Raw genomic sequence first — 20,730 nt, forward strand, 5'->3', positions numbered from 1 at the left:
TTAGGTCATCCAGCTCAGTAATGTCTACATTTGTGTGAGCGCCCACTTGCCTATATTTAGTCTTTCCAAATAGTTTATAATTGGTTTAGCCCATTGGATTGCTTGCTTTTTGGATGATAGAGGTTGGGGAGGATGAAGGAAGTATAAGGCTTGAATTTGGCAGTCTCTTTACAGGATGTCCCTTTTAACCCCTGCTGAGGTTAATTTACATAAAACACAGCTGTGTGTGAATTTTTCTAAATTTAAAGTTTATACTTATTACCATAGGGATAAGATTGTCAGCACTTACTGAATTTATGGTCTTGCTCTCCTGTATCTGGACCTCCTGGCAGCTTACAGTTCCGTTTCCTTTGGATAACAGGATACAGCTGGCGGCAAAATTCTCACCTGTGGAATAGCCATTTGGAGTTTTGTTCTCTGTATAGGTCTCTGCAAAGCAGCAGAAACTATTTTTGCAGGAAACCACAAGCCTGTGTTAAACACCAAAAGAGGATTGAAATAACATGTGCAAGTGTTCCTCTCCCCTGAAGCACGAGTCATCATGCGAGAGCCTAAGTATGGTGTTAAGCAGCTCTTTGCCCTCCCCTTTACTTTGGGGTTGTTGTCCAGTTAAATGATGCTGAATTCCCCCACTCTGGTCTCTGTTACCTCTCTGGCCAATCAAGCAAATTGATCCAGGCTGGATTTCTTAATAAGCTACTAGGTAAGCCTTCTGGGACTAGACTGACCTTAGATATTTTGGTAAGATTGATTTTTGTTCTTATAGCTGTGGATCCTTTACCATCAAATGGTGCGGAAAAGCTGATTAATTTCTGTCTCTGATGTTCATGTCAATCAGGTATTTCTTTAGTGTTTTTTGGGTGCTCAGTACCATGCCAGATGCTGCGACAGGAGCAGTAGTGGTGTGGAGGAGTGCTACAGAAGACATATACAGGTGTGGTGGGCTAGAATAAACAAGGAGAAAGGGTAAGCACAGAAGTAAAAGAAATAAAACCCAGTGTGTGACTTATTGCTGATTGTATAAATTAGCTTATCAGCAAAGTGGAAGGCAAAGGAGTTGAGGACTGGACTGAGCACGGTGCATGCAGATAGTGTGTGTAGGAGCTAAGTGGAAAGGAGGGTATGGGGTAGGGGAGAGGAGTGCTAAATAAGGCCGCATAGATAATGCACTGAACACTATGCAGGGACATCAGAAGGGGTAGTGGGGGGAGCCTGGATGGCCTCTGAGAGTTCACCAAAGATAGAGGGCATATTTAGTAGAGCACTGTATCTGTTGGGGTCCCCGTTTCCCTCATCAGTGCCCTTTATTTAGAATTAGACATCAGCAGTGATTAGGATGGTAGAGTAGTTGAATGTGATGCAAGGTGAGTGCTGAGATGGCTAATCACATAACTCATTCCAGGCAGTAAGAACAGGAACTGAATTTATTGAGTACTTTCTTGTTCCTTAGTACTGTATAAACATTTTACACACATCTTTTATTCTTATTTCCCCCCATTTTACACATGAGAATAAAGCCTGGTAGTTAAATAACTTGTCCAGGGTATGCAACCAGAAGTGCCAAGAGTTAACAACTCAAATCCAAGTCTGTCTGTCTCCTTCTCTGAATTATATTGCCATTCTCATTTTTATCCTTACATTCTTCTATGAGGGGTTGCTAAAGAAATTTTTTTTTAAAAAAATTGGGGTATAGTTACTTTACAATGTTGTGTTAGTTTCTGCTGTACAGTGAAGTGAATCAACTACATGTACACATATATCCCCTCCCTCTCGGACCTGCCTCCTCCCCCCACCCCCCCCAAGAATTCTTAAATGCTAGAAGGTTGTTTCCCCAATCTAGATGGGCACTGTGCAGTCATCTGTTCCTTTAGTATCTTCATTATTATCAAAGTGGCTTATAGAGAGTTGGTGTAAAATAAATATGATATTGAATATTTTGCAGAGGAAATGTAGTGAGCTTATTAATCTCTCTGTTGGCAACTGCCAGTCCCAAGCTGCCCATGTGTGTCTGTGGATGCAGCATCTGGGCTTATGAGCCCTAGGGTGCAGGGCTCCACCTTTAGAAGAACTAAGATGGGTTAAATGTGTCCCCAAAACTGTGATCACATCTTATTTTTAGGCTTTTCCCTCCCTTTCTTGAAGCAAGGCAGATCTTAGTGCTATCGCCTAGAACTTCCTAAAGAAAAGAGGTTGGTGCCCCCAAAGAACCTTGCTATGTGATTGCATACTACTATGTAGGCAGAGAGGAAGCTGCAGAATGAAAGAAGCATTTTAGGAAGGTTGAGTCAGAGGTGCAAATGGAGCATGGAGAGATTTTCTCAAGGTGATAAGGCCCTGGCACTCATGTCTACAAGCAGAGGCAGGTAGACTGGCAGTGATTCCTACTTGGAGAAGGAGGGTAATGTGGGCTGCTTCTGAGACCGCGTTTATAGAGTTCCATGGCTGACAGGATTTGGCTAGGGTTTGGGATGAGGATCCCAGGGCCTGGGGAAATTGATTGGGAAGCCAGCCTTTGCTTGCTGCACCTCAGGAAAGCCATGGTGAGGTTCTGGCCTGACCTTACTGGTTGTAACCCACAAGAGATACTTGCTCTGTCTGGGTTTGAGTTTAGGCTACATGATTACCTTCCAGTGAAACTTTTTAATGAATCTTTGAACCTGCAGTTGTGTATGATCCGACATTTGAGCCTGAGCTTTGAAAAAAGAGAGATGACAAAGAAAGGAAAGAAAAGAAAATGAAAAAGAAAAAACAAAGCAGAGATTTGTTGATGCCAGTGCCATTGTATGACCATAATTTCTTTAGGCTAGAGCTGTGTCCACTGGTTTGTATATTTTCTCTGTCTTCCTTCCTTGGCTTCTGAGGCCGAGCAGCTTTTAGGCATGTGAATTTACATGAGTGCCTCTCCTGACTTCTCCCATCATCCCCTGCTTGCACTTCTCATTTCTTCTGTATTGTTCTTAAGAACTTACTGTGCTGTCTTGTCTTTGGTTATGCAGTTTTTTCTGCACTACACTTCTATGTCCACTTGGTGAAAATTGCCTCAGGGTTGGCCTCTTCCAGTAAGCTGTGCCTGGGCCTCCACCTTCTAGAGAGTTTATAGCTCCTTCCTGATCCTTGTAAAATTTTTATTATTGCACTTAATCATATTGTACTATAAATTACCTGGTTACTTAATGTGTCACTTACGAAATTGGTACCGGCCATGTGGTGTTTATCCCTAAAGCTCAGCATCTAGCTGTACATGGAATATTCTAAGGGCTCAGAAATATGAGATTATCACCCATTATTGAGTCTTTATGTGCCAGGCAGAAATTATATACATATATAAAGAAAAGGAGCCCTTAAGCTCTAAAAAGACTATGGTGTACTCTCCCATATGAATTTTAGAGCAAGCTCTAAGATGAGTGTAAAAAAGTCAGAGTTTTAAAATTAAGTTTAATTTCTTAATTATTTTAATTAATTAATTATCGTGGAAAGAGTTCTGATTTTTTATTCCACGATAATTACTTTGCGTGTGTATGTTTGCCCTAAGTTCAGGATCATTCTGCCTATTGGGTAATCCAGCACTGATAAAGAAGAAATTAAATGAGTGAATGTGGGTGTTAGTGTTTTGTTGCTTGGGTTTTGTCTTAGTTTGCTGAATCCTTTTGTTTTACTGTGAGTATTGCACTTTGTTAGATTCTTCATTCTTTTCATGTCCTGACTACCTGCAGTAGGCCTCTCTTCCCATCTCACCCCAGTTCTGACTAGTGCTTTGCTTTTTTCTTGGTGTGTAGTAAGTACTGTGTCATGAGACGGTGGGACAGAGCAAGGCTTACTGTGCCGTGAGAGAATCAGGCATGTGTTACGGATCTCAACACCGTTGTTTCCAGAAGTGTGGGCCATGATTTCAAAGCAAAAACATCACAAGGTTTGGTCTTCTCATTTGGACTCTGATGGTGGAAGTGGGGGGAGGGGACCGGGCAAGAGTCGGCATTATTTAAGAAGGCTCCAGTGGATGCTCATGTGCACTAAGATTTGAGAATCACTGCTTAGAGCAAACTGCTCAGTTATTAATCAGTGCATCTTTTTTTTTTTTTTTTTTTTTTTTTTGCGGTACGCGGGCCTCTCACCGTTGTGGCCTCTCCCGTTGCGGAGCACAGGCTCCGGACGCGCAGGCTTAGTGGCCATGGCTCACGGGCCTAGCCGCTCCACAGCATGTGGGATCTTCCCAAACCGGGGCACGAACCCGTATCCCCTGCGTCGGCAGGCGGACTCTCAACCAACTGTGCCACCAGGGAAGCCCGGTGCATCTTTTTAAACAGAAGAACTTGGACATTTATGAGGCTTCTGTAAGATTTTCTCAGTCCCTAATTCAGGAAATGTATTTTGTACATGTAGTATTCTATATTTTTTGTATAACTTGACATCCTCCCCAGGAAGAGTCTATCTGCTCTTTGTACTGTGCTTCTTTTTCTGTTGTTCAGAATTCCTGGCTCCCACCCTCAACCAGTTCATAACATGTTTATAGCCACCAGCCCAGACTCCTTAGGAATGAAGGAAGGAGTCTTTGGATCTTGTTATTTTCCTTGAGGAAGACCTGAATGTTGACGGTTTTGCAAGAATCCAGAGTATGCATTGTCATTTCCATGTTAACCCTCGCCCCAAATGTTTGTGGGTTTCGAAGGGCTTACTGTAGCCCAGTCTTAGCAGGGTCTCTGGCCAGGGAAATTCATTTGAAGCACATTTTGCCATGGAAGTACCCTGCAGGTAAAAATACTCTGTTTACACTTGACTGTGTCCCAAACAGCTGTCCTCCTCCTAATGAGACTGGGGGCTGCACATCTTTTTTGTGGATTTAGAAGCTTTCCTGTTGTGGATGACAAAAATCATTTGCAAAAACCAATTGAAGTGATAGGTTTGTCAGAGACGGACAGCTGGTCCTTAGGAAATGGGCTGAGATCTCCACGCTCACAGGTTCAAGAGAGTTTGCAGCCTGCAGTATAATTTCCTGATACGGTGTTGAGGGGGGCCTGTGATTCGCTCCCCCTCCCGCCACCTCCCCTTGGGCATTTCGTTAAGGGTGGAGCACCTGTTAAAGGCTTGTTTGGTGTACTGTGTGGCTGTGGCTAAAGAATAGTGAGTTTGGTTTAAGTTTACAAACGTATGGGTGCAGACATTCTTGTTTTAATTGCTTTGCTTTTATTAGCTCCAGGGACCTTTAGTAAAGATTGTAGATTTATTCAGTGTTTTCATTTAGGAAAAAAAAGGTCTTTTTACTCATTTCTAGGTCAGTTGCGATACACTGAATGACCGGGGACTTAAACCAGATGTGCTGTGTGTAATGTTTCCTTTCTGATTGCAAAAGTAATATCTGTTCATTGTTTGAATAGTTATAATTAAGAAACTGATAATTTAGGAATGAAAATTCCCTGTAATCCCCAGAAATACGTATATTTAACATTTTGGTATTTGTTCCTCCAGATCCTTTACTATGGTTATTTTGTTATATTTTGCAATTCTACTTTACCCACCAACTTGTTTTAAGACAGAAATGCATCTCTTGCTACCTGAAGCCTTTCATTTAACCATTTATACTTTTCAAAGTATTTTATGTGGTAGTCTCCACTGAGACCCAGAGACTCTGCCAGGAGGAAGGAACAGTGGCTTCTACTCTGTGCCTGGCAAGTGTGCTTAAGTGCTTTACGTGGCACCTTTTTTTTTCAATTCAATATAAAAAGATTTATTAAGAAGTCATTCTCCCACCCACATCCTCTTCTACCGTGTGACCCTCACCTTTCATATCCAGTTTTATTAGTTTCTAATGTATCCTTCCAGTGTTTCTTTATGCAGATACTAGCAAACATGAATATATATTCTTATTTCCCCCTTTCTTACACAAAAAGAGGATACTATGCGTACTGTTTGGCATCTCACTGTATTCACACAGTATACCCTGGAGACATATTCTACATTAGTACTTGGCACTTGCTTTTGATTCTTACACCAACTCCATAATATAGGCAGCAGTTATTATGCCGTTTCTACACATAAGGAGGCTGAGACTCAGACAAGTTAAGTGACTTGCTCATACAGTTTATTAGTAAAGAACTTGGATGCCTACCCATTTAATCTGATTTCTCATCTAGAGAATATTGTGCCACACCCTATGCCTTTCCTGTATTGAGAAGTGTTTTTTTAGATGAAAATATTCTTTGAGGCATATAAAACTGTTGAGTGAGGACATAGTGCTTCTTTGGATTATTAGGAGGTACTTTTTTAAGTTTTTGACCAGGAGTTGGTATTCTGTGGCCCACTAGCTGAATCTAGCCTTCTTCTTCTTTTTGTAAATAAAGTTTTATTGGAACATGGCCCCACCCAAGTCATTTACATATTGCAGCACAGACCATATGACCTGCAAAGCCTAAAATATTTACCATCTGGCTCTTTACAAAAATGTTTGCTGACACCTGTTGTGGACACCAAGTTTTTTTATTTTTATTTATTTTTATTATTATTATTATCTTTGCGGTACGCGGGCCTCTCACTGTTGTGGCCTCTCCCGTTGTGGAGCACAGGCTCCCGACGCGCAGGCTCAGCGGCCATGGCTCACGGGCCTAGCCGCTCCGCGGCATGTGTGATCTTCCCAGACCCGGGCACGAACCCGTGTCCCCTGCATCGGCAGGCAGACTCTCAACCACTGCGCCACCAGGGAAGCCCTGACACCAAGTTTTATTCAGGTGTGTAAATTTTTTTTGTTTTTTTTGTAGCTTCTAAGGTTTTGCATTCGTTTGCTCAGGCACATTGGTTGGTAGAAGTGCTTTCTGTCCTTTACTTCCCCCAAACTAATGAAACAGGCGTATCACTTCTTGCCTGAGTTTCTCTGTGATCCTGTATAGTGACTGAGTTTCTACACAGTCATTTTCAGGTAGAGTGAATTGCAGAATATTCCAAAACTTTTGCTACTGTTAATGTTCGTACAAAACTGGTGTACATTCTGATGATGGTTTGTGCATTGCACCCTATGGTGATAGTTTATGTTAAAGTGCAAGAAGGGATCATCAGCACAAAGTCTAATCATAATCAGCAGCACCCTGAGACTTCTTCATTGGGGTGTTGTGGGAGTGTGTAGATTTATATAATTGAGATAGTTGCATTAAAATTGGTTAAGTCTTGTTTTGACGTAAAGTGAACGTGTGACATTTATACAATAGCAAACTCTTAAATTTGTTTTTCCTTTGAGCATTTTGAAATAAAATGCAAAATGTGGGAAGAATAAAAATAATTACTGTGCTTGTAATTATTTCACACCCCCTGAATTTATGACTCCTCGGAACTGTAGCAGGTTACTACTGAGTGGCAGAGTTGGTGAACATACTTAAAATCACATCATTTAAATCTTTGAGTTTTGATAGTTCCTTTTCTTCATGGTCTCTTTCAAATGGCATGCAGCCTTTACTGTCCCACTGTGTCTGTCACATGTTGTGCTTGTGTTACATGGAAGCAGCCCAGTAAACCTGTGAACTTGTGCAAGGTCACTCACTAGTTAGTTTTGGGTAAGGAAGAAATTCCAGGGTTTTCTCTCTTAAAATTCCTTGATGAAATGATTGGATGGACATAGTGCAATTCTTTAATTTTCCATTTGGGAAAGCTTGATAAAAATTCTGTTGGCAAAGCAAAGAGTCCAGTGATCTCCAAATTGGCCTTGGTGTATATGCTGATTTTTAAGTGCATTTACTTTGACCCAAAAGACTGCCTTCCTGTAATATGCTCCTTTTTTTAGAACACAGTTCTCAAGTAAGTAAAGTAAGTTTGTTTAAATGTGTGAAATAAGTTGAGGCATTATACGTAGCAAGTTTTCGATGGTTTAGCATCGGAACTCTGAGTTTTCAGTTTTAGGACCAGTTTGAGGGTCTGTCATCTATTATCTGTATTACTAGCTTTCTTGATCTCTTTCATTTTTTGGGTAAAAGTCACCTCACAGAGGCCTTCCCTCAGCACCATATTTAAAACTGTATCCTACTCATTTCCTGTTCCCTCTTCTCTGTTTTATTTTTCTCAATAGCACTCACTAATCACTATCTGAAAACCGTTTATTTTAATGCTTTACTTATCTGTGTTACTCCTAGAATAAGCTCTGTGAAGCTTCTGTACTCTCAGTGCCTTGAGTACGGTGCCTGGCACATGGGAGACGCCCAGTGACAGTTGAATTAACAAAGTTAAAGAGAGTCTGTATTCCTTGTAGAATGAGGGCTAGACGTAGGGCAAATCAATTTGTGGCGTTAGATGGGGTTTGAATCTGGGTTCTCCCACCTCTTGATGTTGATATTAAATAATTTAATCATTAAAAGAACTCTTCCCTCCCAATGAAATGGGAGAGAATAATATCTTTTTATGGGGATTAAAAATTATATTGGATATAAAGCTCTATAAATGTTAGTCCTCGCTTTCCCTTGGTGTGTCAGCATTGAAGAAGCCTAAAGGCAATGTGAATTTACCAATATGATGCTTCTGGGGTCATTACCTCGATGACTTTTGACAGATGTATTCTTTCAACGGCTGTGTTGCCAACACAACAATGACCTGTCCCTTTGACCAGTGTGAGTGGACAGACACTTCGTCATCCCTCTTTAATCCTCATATCAGAATAACTTGTATGGGTTTGGCTTTGAAATAAGTTTAGGCAAGTTCATGATTGCAGACAGTCCAGATGGCATCAGCCCTTAGAGCCAAGTGAGTTTCACCAGATCTTTCGTCAAATGCAGTGGGAACATCAGATAAGTTGATGTTTGTGGTCCTTGTACAGGCCATTTTAGTTTTTTTGGCAAATCAAGAAGCATCAGAGGGCTGTTAAGTCACTAGTTAGTCTCTGTGGATTTCTCCAAACCTTATGGATTACAAAGTGTTAATTCCTGTTTTGGTTTTCACTGATATTTCTTCTGCTTGGGATGACAGGAACACTTCAGAAGTTAGTTAAGGCAAATTGGTTCATAAATTTATAGGTTCTTTTAGTCTTTTGTCCCAGGTAAGTCTGAATAGGACCTGGAAAGCTGATTAAAAGACCAGTGAGCACAGTGAGCTTAATTTTAAATTAAATGGATATTTAATGCGTTGAGAAAATACTCAATCTTCAGTCTTTCTTTTTTTTTTTTTAATCTATGCTTGCTATTTGCATCTGATGGGCAGGAAATCTCTATTTTTCTACTAAAAGCGTTGGTTATTGCTACATTTCTCAAGCTTGGTTTTCAGTGTGGGTTTTTGTGGGTGATTTTTAGCACCTATGGGTACAAAACCATTAAATAAAGGCTGGCAGGAAGGAAAGAGTGCCCTGAGCTGGGAAGTCTCTTACAATGTGTGTGTGTGGCGGGTAGACCAGAGGATGAACAGGGCAGGCAGGGAGGTGGTCAGTCATTGCGGGGGCTCCCTGGCTGTGAGCATGTCTTCCAGCAGAACACAGTGAAACCCGTGGCCTGCTGGTTGGAGGTGATTGTGCTTAGGAGCCTGGTTATAGATTTTTTTTCCACAGGTGTGTGTTAACTGTATTTTTTGGGCGAGCCTTGATCCTCAGACACACACAGCCTGACCAAACTGGCAGATTTGTGAGAGTTTTAATATTGAGAGGATTCTGTTATTGGAGTTATGCACGGTTGCTAAGGCATTGCTTTTTATTCTAAAATTTGGTCTTGGATAACATCTCCAGTTTATGCTGTTGGGACTTCAATTAATTGTTACGCTTTTGTGATCTGGTCTGGTATAATACCACATATGGGATTTTATCTTTTTTTGTATGTATGAATGACATTCCTGTACTGTTGTTTTTTATATTGCTGGATAATAATTTAATCCAGTCCCCTATCATGGGTAAGACACTTAAAGTTGATTATAATGAAATCACTTGGGTCTGCTTCTCTGACTCTTGTGATGATGGGATCAGCTTATTCTCGAATTCATTGTATTTGGCAAAAGACCTGCCCTTCTGAAGTACACAATACTGGACGATGATCATTTTGGCTTAGAGGAAATCCTGGTCAAATTACCAAGTTAAACTTTTAAGAACATGCTATTCTCAATATTCACAAATGTATTATGTAATGCTGGAAGTCTCCTCTAAAGTTCTTCCTAAGATGTTTGTGAGAATTCATTTAGTGCAGGTAACCACTGGGAATCCAGCTATTAATTTTGAGGAAAGTGACAACTTCTAGCTGTTGGAGGCCAGCAGTAGCCCCCCTTCTCTGAGAGGAGGGTTGAGAGGAAGAGGGCTCTCTAGTGGTCTGCGGATCCCTTCTACCCTAAGCGCCCCAGTGAGACTGGGGGGGATCCCTGATTAGGTAGCATTATGTGAGTTTGGGGGATTATGTAAAAGTATAACTGCACACACGCTGTTCTTGCTTTGGTAACTGATTTTAATATCCTGTTGGTTTGTTGTTGAAACTTCTTGTATGACAGTGAAGCCTTTTGTCTTTATTTTTCAATCAGAAAATCTTTCTCCCCACTTGAAAAGATGGAATCGGGGCTACAAGGCATTCTGCAATCTTTGATCTTCTTGCCTCCCCAAACCTCTAAGGAAAGCCAGGCATCCAGTAATCTCAGACTTGTGATTGTGCTTTTGTAACCTTGCTTGACATCTAAGACTTTTGGAGGGTTTTAGATTTTTGACGATAACTTTTAGTTTTATTCTCATTTATTTCTCCCTTTTCTGTTTCAGTGTCCTGGGTCATGAAACTTAATCCACAACAAGCTCCATTATATGTGAGTATATCGCAAGATTTCATTTTATACTTACTTTTGCTGTTTAATTCTTATAATAAACTCAAAAAATGCTCTCATGTGATTATCAAAGGAATTTTTAACCGTCTACACATGAATTTATTGGCATAATACACTTAACAAATTTAGTAAATATTATATGATAATAATGCATGGTACTGAGCGGAGAACAAATAATGCCCATAAGACTTGTGAGGTAGACTGATCGTGGTGATAAGATGCGTGTATAAAACAATTGCATTGCCCTGCCAAACGATACTCCAGCTTATTTTTACATACAGTGCATTTCTGTAAAAGTAGCTTCCTACTGCCATGGTCAGTTACCCTGTGCCACGACTAGGTGGCACTCTTTCATTGGCAAAAGTGCTATTTACTTTAAGTATCTGGGTGAAAGCTGATGTATCATCTCCCTAAAGTGAGGGAATTATAAGATGAAATGGATAAATGAATGAATCGAGGCTGGAAAAACTAAATTCTAGGTGTGTGTGTTTGTTTTTTAAACAAAAAAACTGTTGTAAGAGTGAATTATCTGAATCAGAGTGGTGAAAAGTGCCTGTTTGGTGAGGAGCTGGCTTAGAGGTATGGATAGTTAGACTTGTGAGAGGCTGGAGGGTTTGGGGTTGGTATGGTCTGGAGACGTGAAAAAAACTTTTTTGATGGGGCAGGACTTCAGTCAGGTCTTGAAGATTAAGGATCATTTCGTTGGCTGAAAAATCCTCAGAATTTGTTCAAGACACAGACCAGATGGTAGAGGGATGAGTGGCAGTGAGCACGTTGTTCAGTGAGCGGGGAAGGATGGTAGTGGAAAGTCTGGCCCTGCTGAATTTGTGTTGGGGGTGATGGGAGATAAGTCTGAAGAGGTGGGTGACGCTTAGTTGTGAAAGCACACAAGAAGGTGCTCAGAGTTTATTTTGTGACCGCTGAGGAGCTTTTAATGGTGTTTAAACAGACTGTTCATTTTATGTATTTATGTTTAACCATGCCGTGTTAATAAAAGTCATATACCTTTCTATTATAGAGCATTCATGTGATCATGCTCCATAGTTTATCTCTATGTTAAATGTAACATACAAAGAAAAATATATGTGTCCTTAGAAGATATTTTATGTTCATATTTTCTTTCCAGACTACTTGGAGACAATTTATTATGTTCACCAGTGGGTTTGCACATGAATTGAATACCTTGGACTTAAGAAAACAACTTTATTTTTTGGTTTGTTTTTTAAAGTTCTTTTTTTAAAAAATATTTATATTTATTTATTCATTTGGTTGCGCTGGGTCTTAGTTGCGGCAGGTGGGCTTCTTAGTTGTGGCATGAGAACTCTCAGTTGTGGCATGCATGTGGGATCTAGTTCCCTGACCAGGGATCGAACCCAGGCATTGGGAGCGCGGAGACTTAACTTCTCACTGGAGAAGTCCTGAACAACTTTATTGAGATAAAATTCATACACCATAAAATCCACTAATTTATGGTTTTTTGTATATTCACAGTTGTGTTAACTTCAGAACATTTTTATCACCCCAAAAGAAACTCCGCACCCTTTAGCAGCCACTCATCAATTCCCCCTCCTCCAGCCCATGGCACCCACTATCTACTTTCTTTCTTTGTGGTTTTACCTGTTCTGGAAATTTCGTATAAATGGAGTCATGCAGTACCTGGCCTTTTATCACTGGTTTCTTTCACTTAGCATCATGTATATAAGGTATATGTTAGAGTAAGTGTAAGTACTTTGTTCCTTTTTATTGACAAATAATATTCCATTATATGGACCTACTGCATTTTATTTACCCACTCCTCAGCTGATGGGCATTTAGGCTGTTTCCACTTTTTGGCTATTATGAATAATGCTGCTGTGAACAGCAATTATTTTGGTAGTCATCCAATTTTATTCTTTCCCCATTGAATTTTCTGGGGCACCTTTGTTGAAAATCAGTTGATTATAAATGTAAGGAATTACTTCTGGACACTCAATTCTGTTCCTTTCATTTAGGTCATCCTTCATTAGGTCAGTTTCTTTCAGCAGTGATTTATATTGGTAGTTTTCAGTGTACATGCCTTTTATTTTTGTGAATTTTATTCCTAAGTATTTTATCCTTTTTGATGCTATTGTGAATGATATTTTCTTAATTTCATTTTTAGGTTGCTCATTGCTAGTATATAAATACAACTGATTTTTGTGCATTGATCTTTTAATCTACAGCCTTGCTGAACTTGTTTATTAGCTAGTACTTTTTTAGTGGATTCCTTAGGATTTTCTACATCCAAGATGATGAAAATAGTTTTTTTTTCCTTTCCAATCTTTTTATTTTATTTCTTTTTCTTGCCTAGTTGCCCTGAGTAGAACCTCCAATGCAGAGTTGAATAAAAGTGGTGAGAGCAGACATCCTTGTCTTGTTTTTGATCTTAAAGGGAAAGCATCCGGTCTTTCACCATTAAGATTAGTATGATGTTGCTAGCTGTGGGTTTTCATAGATGCCTTTATCAGGTTGAGGAAGTTCCCTTCTGTTTGTAATTTGAGTATTTTTATCATGAAAAAGTGTTGGATTTTGTTGAATGTTTTCTCTGTCTATTGAGATGATTGTGTGGGTTTTTTTCTTTCATTCCATTACTGAATTACATCGATTGATTTTTGAATGTTAAACCAACCTTGCATTCCTGGGATTAATCTCATTTGGTCATGGTGTATAATCCTTTTTGTGTGTTGCTAGATTTGGTTTGCTAGTATTTTGTTGAGGATTTTTGTGTCTTTGTATAAAAGATATATTCTGTAGTTTTGTTCTGATGTCTCTGTCTGCTTTTGGCCATTGAAAGTGTTTGATCAAGGGGCTGATATAACTACGTAGTTGTGGTAGGCAGAATAATGGTTCCTCAAGTGAGTCTATGTCTTAATCCCCAGAACCTGTGAATGTTTATCTCACATGGCAAAAGGGACTTCACAGATTTCATTAAGCTGAGGATCTTGAAACTGGAGATTATCCTTTAATTATATGGGTAGCCCAGTGTAATCATAAAGATTCCTGTAAGTGAGAGAGGGAGTCAGAGAGAGATTTGTAGATGCCACGCTGCTGGCTTTGAAAAAGGAGGAAGGGTCCGTGAGCCAAGGAATGCCACCTTTAGAAGCTGGGAAAAGCCAGGGAACAGTTTTTCCTCAGAGCCTCTAGAAGGAACACAGACATCTTTATTTTAGCCCCGTGAAAGTCATTCAGGCCTCTGGCCTTCAGAACTGTAAGATAATAAAATTTGTGTTCTTTTAAGGCTCTGAGTTTGTGGTAATTTGTTGTAACAACAATAGGAAGCTAATACAGTATTAGTTTGGGAAAATTAATTGGTGGTAGTGTGCTGGATAATTTAGAAGGAGAGAGTAGAGGCAGAGAGATCAGTTAGAAGTTTTCTGAACTTGCCATTATGGAATTTGAGAACTTTAGAGTTAATAGAGACTTCAGATAATATCTGCTTCAACCTCTCTGTTTTAGAGATGAGGAAATGAGTTCTGAAGATACTGTGATAAGGTCACACAGCTCATCAATGATGGTAAATTGTGATTTAAATCTATTTTCTGGGCTTAGTTATAGAAACCACTGTAAAGCTTATGAAGCTTAAAAAAGCTTCGTTCTGTTAGGGAAGCAAGGTTCTTAGACATCAGTTCTGGGGAATATACTTAATAAAGTAGTGCTTTATATATGATTTATGTGTTTAATGAAGTTGGGCAGGCTCTACTGGGGAAGACTATTTTAAATTTCAGATTTCAAATATGTCGATCAGCAGTAATACTTATTGAGGCAATTGGTTATCCCTTCTTAAAGAGTGAACAGGGTACTCCATTTTCAGTGAACTAAGCCAAGTCTCAGGGATTTACACTGTTTGGGTGAAGAAAAGTGTAGTAGTTTCCCCCTTATTCACGGTTTTGCTTTCTGTGGTTTCAGTTACCTGCAGTCACCATTGACTGATAATATTACATGGAAAATTCCAGAAATAAACAATTCATAAATTTTATTTTATTTATTTATTTTTGGCCATGCTATGCAGCATGCAGGATCTTAGTTCCCTAACCAGGGAACGAGCCTGTGCCCCCTGCAGTGGAAGTGTGGAGTCTTAAACCACTGGACCACCAGGGAAGTCCCACAATGCATAAATTTTAAATTGTGCACTGCTCTGAGTAGCATGGTGGAATCTCACACCATCCTTCTCTGTCCTGTAGGGGAAGTATTTAAATCATCCCTTTGTCCAGTGTGTCCTGCCTGCTAAACACTTAGTATCCGTCTGGGTTATCAGATCAACCGTCACAGTATCTCCATGCTGTGTTCAAGTGACCCTTATTTTACTTAATAATGGCCCCAAAGCGCAAGAGTAGTGATGCTGGCAATTCAGATATGCCAAAGAGAAGCCATGAAGTGCTTCCTTAAGTGAAAAGGTGAAGGTTCTTGACTTAATAATGAAAGAAAAAAATTCGTTTGCTGAGGTTGCTGAGATCTATGGTAAGAATGAGTCTTCTGTCCATGAAATTGTGAGGAAGGAAAAACAGATTCATCCTGATTTTGCTTTCACACTTCAAACTGCAAAAGTTACAGGCACAGTATGTGATAAGTTCTTTTGTTAAGATGGAAAAAGCATTAAATTTGTACAATAAGATATTCTGAGAGAGAGGGTGGGAGAGACCACATTCACATCACTTTTACAGTGTATAATGGTTATTGTTCTATTTTGTTATTAGTTATTGTTGTTCATCTCTTTACTGTGCCTGATTTACAAATTAAACTTTATCACAGGTGTGTGTGTATAGGAAAAAAATATATATGGGTCAGTACTGTCCATGGTTTCAGGCATTCACTGGGGGTGAATGTACCCCCCTGAGGTTGGGGGGACTACTGTAACTGTACAGGACAGTCCATTGGTAAGGGGGTCAATTCTCTGCACCTAGAGAAAGAAGTACTAAGCAAAAGAATAGAGTGTGTTGAAGTTTTTCTTTTAGTTTATATTTGAGATATGCTAGGGGTACGTGTCATCAACAGAAGAGAGAAAACTGCTAGTTAATAAGGAAAAACACTGGATCCTGAGAAGAACTTTTACCTGAAAGTTAAGAAAAATAGGCTGTATTCCAAATATTCCAAATAATCATCTTAACCAGTCTTTGAATAAAAATGTGTCCACAATAAACTGCAATAGTTAAAACGTAAGAAATGTCCCATACTGTACAGGTGGCAGTACTGTTGAGTGTTTAAATGAAGCTGTTGTAATGAGTTATTTTTGCGAACTGTTCACAGTGGAACACGTGGAACCTGGAACTTCGGCTGCCAGTAGCGTAACCTGGCTGTGCCTTGGTTTCCTTGCCTGTCAGCTCTGTGATTCCACAAGTACACCCTTTGTGTTAGGCAGGCTAGTTACATTACCAGGTCAGGTTTTCCCCTCAGCCTCTACAAAAATGTTGATTACTGCCAGGTGCATGTGTGAGAATCGCAGTTGCAGGACCTTTGGGTGGCGGTGGTAAAAACGTTGACAGCTTTCCTAGGGTCCTTCTGGGTGGGGAGGGCCTAGGTTGTTTAGTGGCGGTAAAAATGGAGAGGCGGTGGCAGATGCAAGAAATATTTAAAAGAAGCAGTAGGTCTAAGTACTTTATTAGATGGGGGAGTGAAAAAGAATGAATGATAGTTGATTGAGAACTTGAGTGTGAATGACAGCTGATGCCATTGCCAGATGTGGAAAAGAAGGAAGGTGATGACTTTGTTCTTTAGACATGTTGAAGGGCGTATTGATGTCCTGATTACAGCGGGAGATGTGGGCTTGGAGCTATGGAGTAAGAAAGTTGATTTTGAACTAGAGAGAGTTTGAGTCATCTTTAAGAAATTGGTACTTTTGACTCTGAGAACAGATGAGTTCTTTGAGTGGATAAGAGTGGATGGAATTAGGATAGTGGACTATGGCAGAGAAGGCAAAGTTGAATCAAGAGAGGAGGAAGGAGTTCCAGAAATCTGGGTTGCATGTGAGTCTTTGACTTTTTATTCCTGGAGTTCTTAAATTTCAATCACACACTAGTACTGGAAGTGGATTTTGAGCTGGAGCTGGGGAATTCTTTCATTCAGGTGCCCGCTTTGTGCAAACCCCTTTTTGGATGCTGGAAATTTAGCCATGAACAGAATGGAAGGGTCCCTGCTCTTACGGTACTTGTATTATAGTGAGGAGAAGGCAGATAATCATAAACAAGAAAACATCAGGAAGAACAGTTTAATGAAAGTAAATAAAACAATAGGATGTGATGTGATTGTGCCTGAGTAGAGGCTATTTTAGGCTGGGTGGTCGGGGAAGGCCTCTGAGGGGTGGGCCAGTTAAGCTGAGACCTGAATGACCAGAAGAAGCCCGCCATGTGCAGATCCTGGCACAGTGTTCTAGCCCAAGGGAACAAGTGCAGAGCTCTAGAGTGAGGGCTAGGCTTGATATGTGTGGGGAACAGAAAAAATGGCTGCCGAGATTCAAGAGTGCAGAGGGGGCGGGGTGCGTCCTCTCCTAGATGAGGTTGGAGACTCAGGGAGGAGACAGGGAAAAGCCTGATCTTGAAGCACTTCACAGACCATTGGGTGACCTCCCTAGGGCCTGCCTTTCGTCACGTCTGAAGCCCAGCACAACACCCACCTCTGAGTATACTCTGAACTTCAGAGCCTTCAGTGGCTCGGGGTCAGGTCAGGCCTCTTAGGGATATTGGATTAATCCTAATGTGGAGCTGTGGGCCCTGGGCAGACTGGATTCTCAGGCAGTTTAAGCATAGTATTTTGGACTACCCCCCTGAGGAAAAATAGTTTTAGTACTCTGTAGTCATCTTTAAGATCCGTATTTTAGATGTAAATTGGATTTTCTTGAATGGAGGAACATTTTAAAGCAGATTTGGCTCTCATTTATTAAAGGACAGTGTAATTAAAAATTTCTGCTTAGTTTTTATATTCTTTCATGGTTGAATTGCTTCTGGGGAGAAAAAAATGTATTTTCAAAACTTGCTCTTAGTCCATTTGTGAACCTAAATGAACGGTGCATGATAGGATTTCATAGTAGTTCTTTCATTTTCTGGTTTTCCGTGAATGCTTCACCTACTGGTGTTAACACTCATTTGCATCACCTGTAACCTTTCTGGATGACAACTCCTTAAAAACAAGAGTTCATGTTCATATACTACCTCCTGGTTTAAAACGCACATTTGAATACATTATGTCATTTGGTTCTCACAGCAACCTTGTGAGGGTGGAGGAAGCTTCATTCTTACCCTCATAATACTTGAGGAAATAAGAGCTCAAGATGGTTCATTTAGTATATGCAAAAGTTAGGGCTTTACCCAGAAATCGTGACTCTCAAACCCATTGTCTGTCTTCTGTATACCAAGCTGACATGCACAGTTGCTGTCCATAATTGTTACATAAAACACACAAATCTCATCCCACTTAATGTGATAGAGACTTGCACATATAAAGTCCTTTTTAAAATAAGTAACCCAAGTTTAGTCTTCCATTTCCCATGTTTTTAAATTTTTTATTTGAAATAAGTTCACATTTATAGAAAAGTTAGAAGAATGCAACTTCACCTCTACTTATCTTTTATTAACATTTAGGTGTGGCCTAAATGTGATTTGCTTATTATTTTCTGTGTTACATATATTTTTTGAACTGTTTGAAAGTTGCTTTTCCCAGGCATCATACCCTATTCTCCTTAAATACTTCAGCATAGATTTCTTAAGAACTGGGACATTCTCTTTCAGAAACACAGTACAATTAACAAAAACAGGAATTGTAACATTGATGTAATACTCTTATGTAATGTAAGCCCATATCCAAATTTCTCTGATCATCCCAATAATGTCCTTTATAGCATCCTCCTCCCCTCTTCTCTCCAGTTCAGGATTTAATCCAGGATTACACACTGTATATATTTACAGTCTCTTTAATCTCTTAATCAGGAACAGTTCCTTTGCTTCTTTGTCTTTCATGATACCGACATTTTGGAAGAGTATTGGCCAGTTAGCCAGTTATTTTCTAGCACTTTGCTTCTTTTTGACAGAACAACTGCCTTTTAAAAGTTGCTCATTAAAAAAAATAAAGATGCTCATTTGTTTCCCAAGTTTCATTATTGATTAAGTTTACCTTGTGTGAGCCCTGAATAGTCAGTAATGTCATGTTTGTGATTAAAAGTATTGCTAACAAGGAAATAAATGTGATAACGATGTCTCTATTGTGCATATGTAACTTCCTTATAATTGTAAGGAGATATGTACAGCATCCCTGCAGAGTGTAGCCTAGAGTATCTGATTTTATTCCAGAGATGTATTCTGTGAAATAACTAACCTACCTAGTCATTTAGCGAATTGAAAAGGCATGCTAGACATAGTACCTATATCTCTTGAGTCCTGAACTATTATCTCTAGCCATTATGGGACTAATGGTCTGAGCCACTTGTTTACAGTAAACAACATGCAGCAAACCACGTGGCTGCTAATAATTTTTATGAACATAGTACATGTACCCTTTGGCTCTAGAGCCCTTCTCACTATCAAGATAAAAGCATAGACTTTTCCAGGGAACTCTACTTCACTTTGCTGTACAGTAGAAACTAACACAACATTGTAAAACAACCATACCCCAATGAAAAAAAAAAAGCATACACTTTTCCCAGAAAGAATAGGGGATGGGGAATGCTATCAGGTGATAAAAGAAAAAGCCAGGCACATGAAGCAAAGGTTGGTATTTATAAAACAAAATAGGCCCTACCACCACCCCCACACACTAAGCACGAGGGGACCTAGCAACCTAGCAACTGGACATTAGCAACAGTAAATAAATCCTCCCCCAGACTAACAGCTGAAGGGGATGAAAGATTTTTAAACTTCTGAAGGAGGAGCATGAAAGGGTCTTTGGATGCTTCTTATCTCAAGCCTCAGGCTAATTCTAGAAGAAATGTGGCCAGGCCAAACCTGAAGGTCTACAAGGCACAAGGAGACAATAGGGGTCAAGAATAAGTAGGCCCGGATTATTCCAGAGAAAGTCACTTCCTTTCTCCTCTCATCACTTTACTTTTCTGGAGAAAAAGTTGTGATGATGCACCCAAGTGATTGTCCCATAGTCAGCGTGTGGGGATGCACTTTGTAGGAGAGGTCAGGACTGGAGAACAATTTGATGAGTCATAGGGATCATTGTGTTTTCGGGGTGGTTGAGCTCACTCTGCGGGAAGAGTGAAGAAACTGAGCTACAGAGAGATTGAGGGATTTGCCTGAAGTTTCATAGGGGTTGTGATAGATCTGGTCAGGTAGCAGGATCTGCAAATAATTAGCCCAGCCAGTGTGCAGGAGGCAGTGGCTTGAATTTAGGATTCAGAGCACACACACAGAGAAGTTGTGGTATAAGTCTGGTGGTAAGTGGGCTAAGTCAGAGGAAAAAAGGTAGCTGTGGGAACGCCAAAGAAGAGAGGAATATTTGAAAAGATAGCATTGAACTCTATTTCAAAGTAGAACAGGTAAGGATTAGAATGTCTTTTGGGCTGTAGACACATTGGAGAATAGATTACAGTTATTAATTGAAATCCCTCTTCAGTAGAAAAAAAGAGTAAAAATAAAATGTGGGTTGTAACTTTGGATGTAGGGAAGTCAGTAATAGCCATCCTGGTGAATTACTTGGTCAGATACTTATCTTCAGGAGGGTGGGTGGCTTTTTTAGCTCTGGACCAGTGAAGAGAAGGGAAGGTCAAGGCCCTTGAACAGTAAGTGAGGCATTTCTCTTGTAAAGTGCAGCTCCTGCAGGTCTTTGATGCTTTTCTGTATTAGAATAATGTCCCTAGTGGTTGCCAAAGTGTTCCAGTGGGCATTGGGCACTTTATGGTTAATGACACTCCAGAAAGGATGGTTGTGACTCTTAACACTGACTCAGAAGGTTTATATTGGACGCTGATGATTCACTAACTAAAATGACCATAAGGACACATTTAAAGAGGAAAAACTTGGGGTTCATTTCTCAGAT

The 20,730-nt window shown here is 40.0% G+C and overlaps 1 protein-coding gene across 1 annotated transcript in view; it reads left to right on the forward strand.

Annotated features, from left to right (window-relative positions):
• Window positions 1-2,213: 2,213 nt before the first annotated feature.
• Window positions 2,214-20,730, forward strand: part of LOC307049320 (A-kinase anchor protein 13-like) — a gene marked incomplete at its 5' end in the record, with an annotated part of 268,607 nt that continues 250,090 nt past the window's right edge. The window contains 3 exons of the mRNA XM_079698797.1: window positions 2,214-2,821; window positions 3,777-3,910; window positions 10,685-10,728. Coding sequence (XP_079554923.1) covers window positions 10,696-10,728 — 33 coding nt within the window. The remainder of the gene's footprint in view (window positions 2,822-3,776; window positions 3,911-10,684; window positions 10,729-20,730) is intronic.

Source organism: Hyperoodon ampullatus (genome assembly GCF_949752795.1).
Source record: "Hyperoodon ampullatus genome assembly, chromosome: 3".
Lineage (NCBI taxonomy): Eukaryota > Metazoa > Chordata > Mammalia > Artiodactyla > Ziphiidae > Hyperoodon > Hyperoodon ampullatus.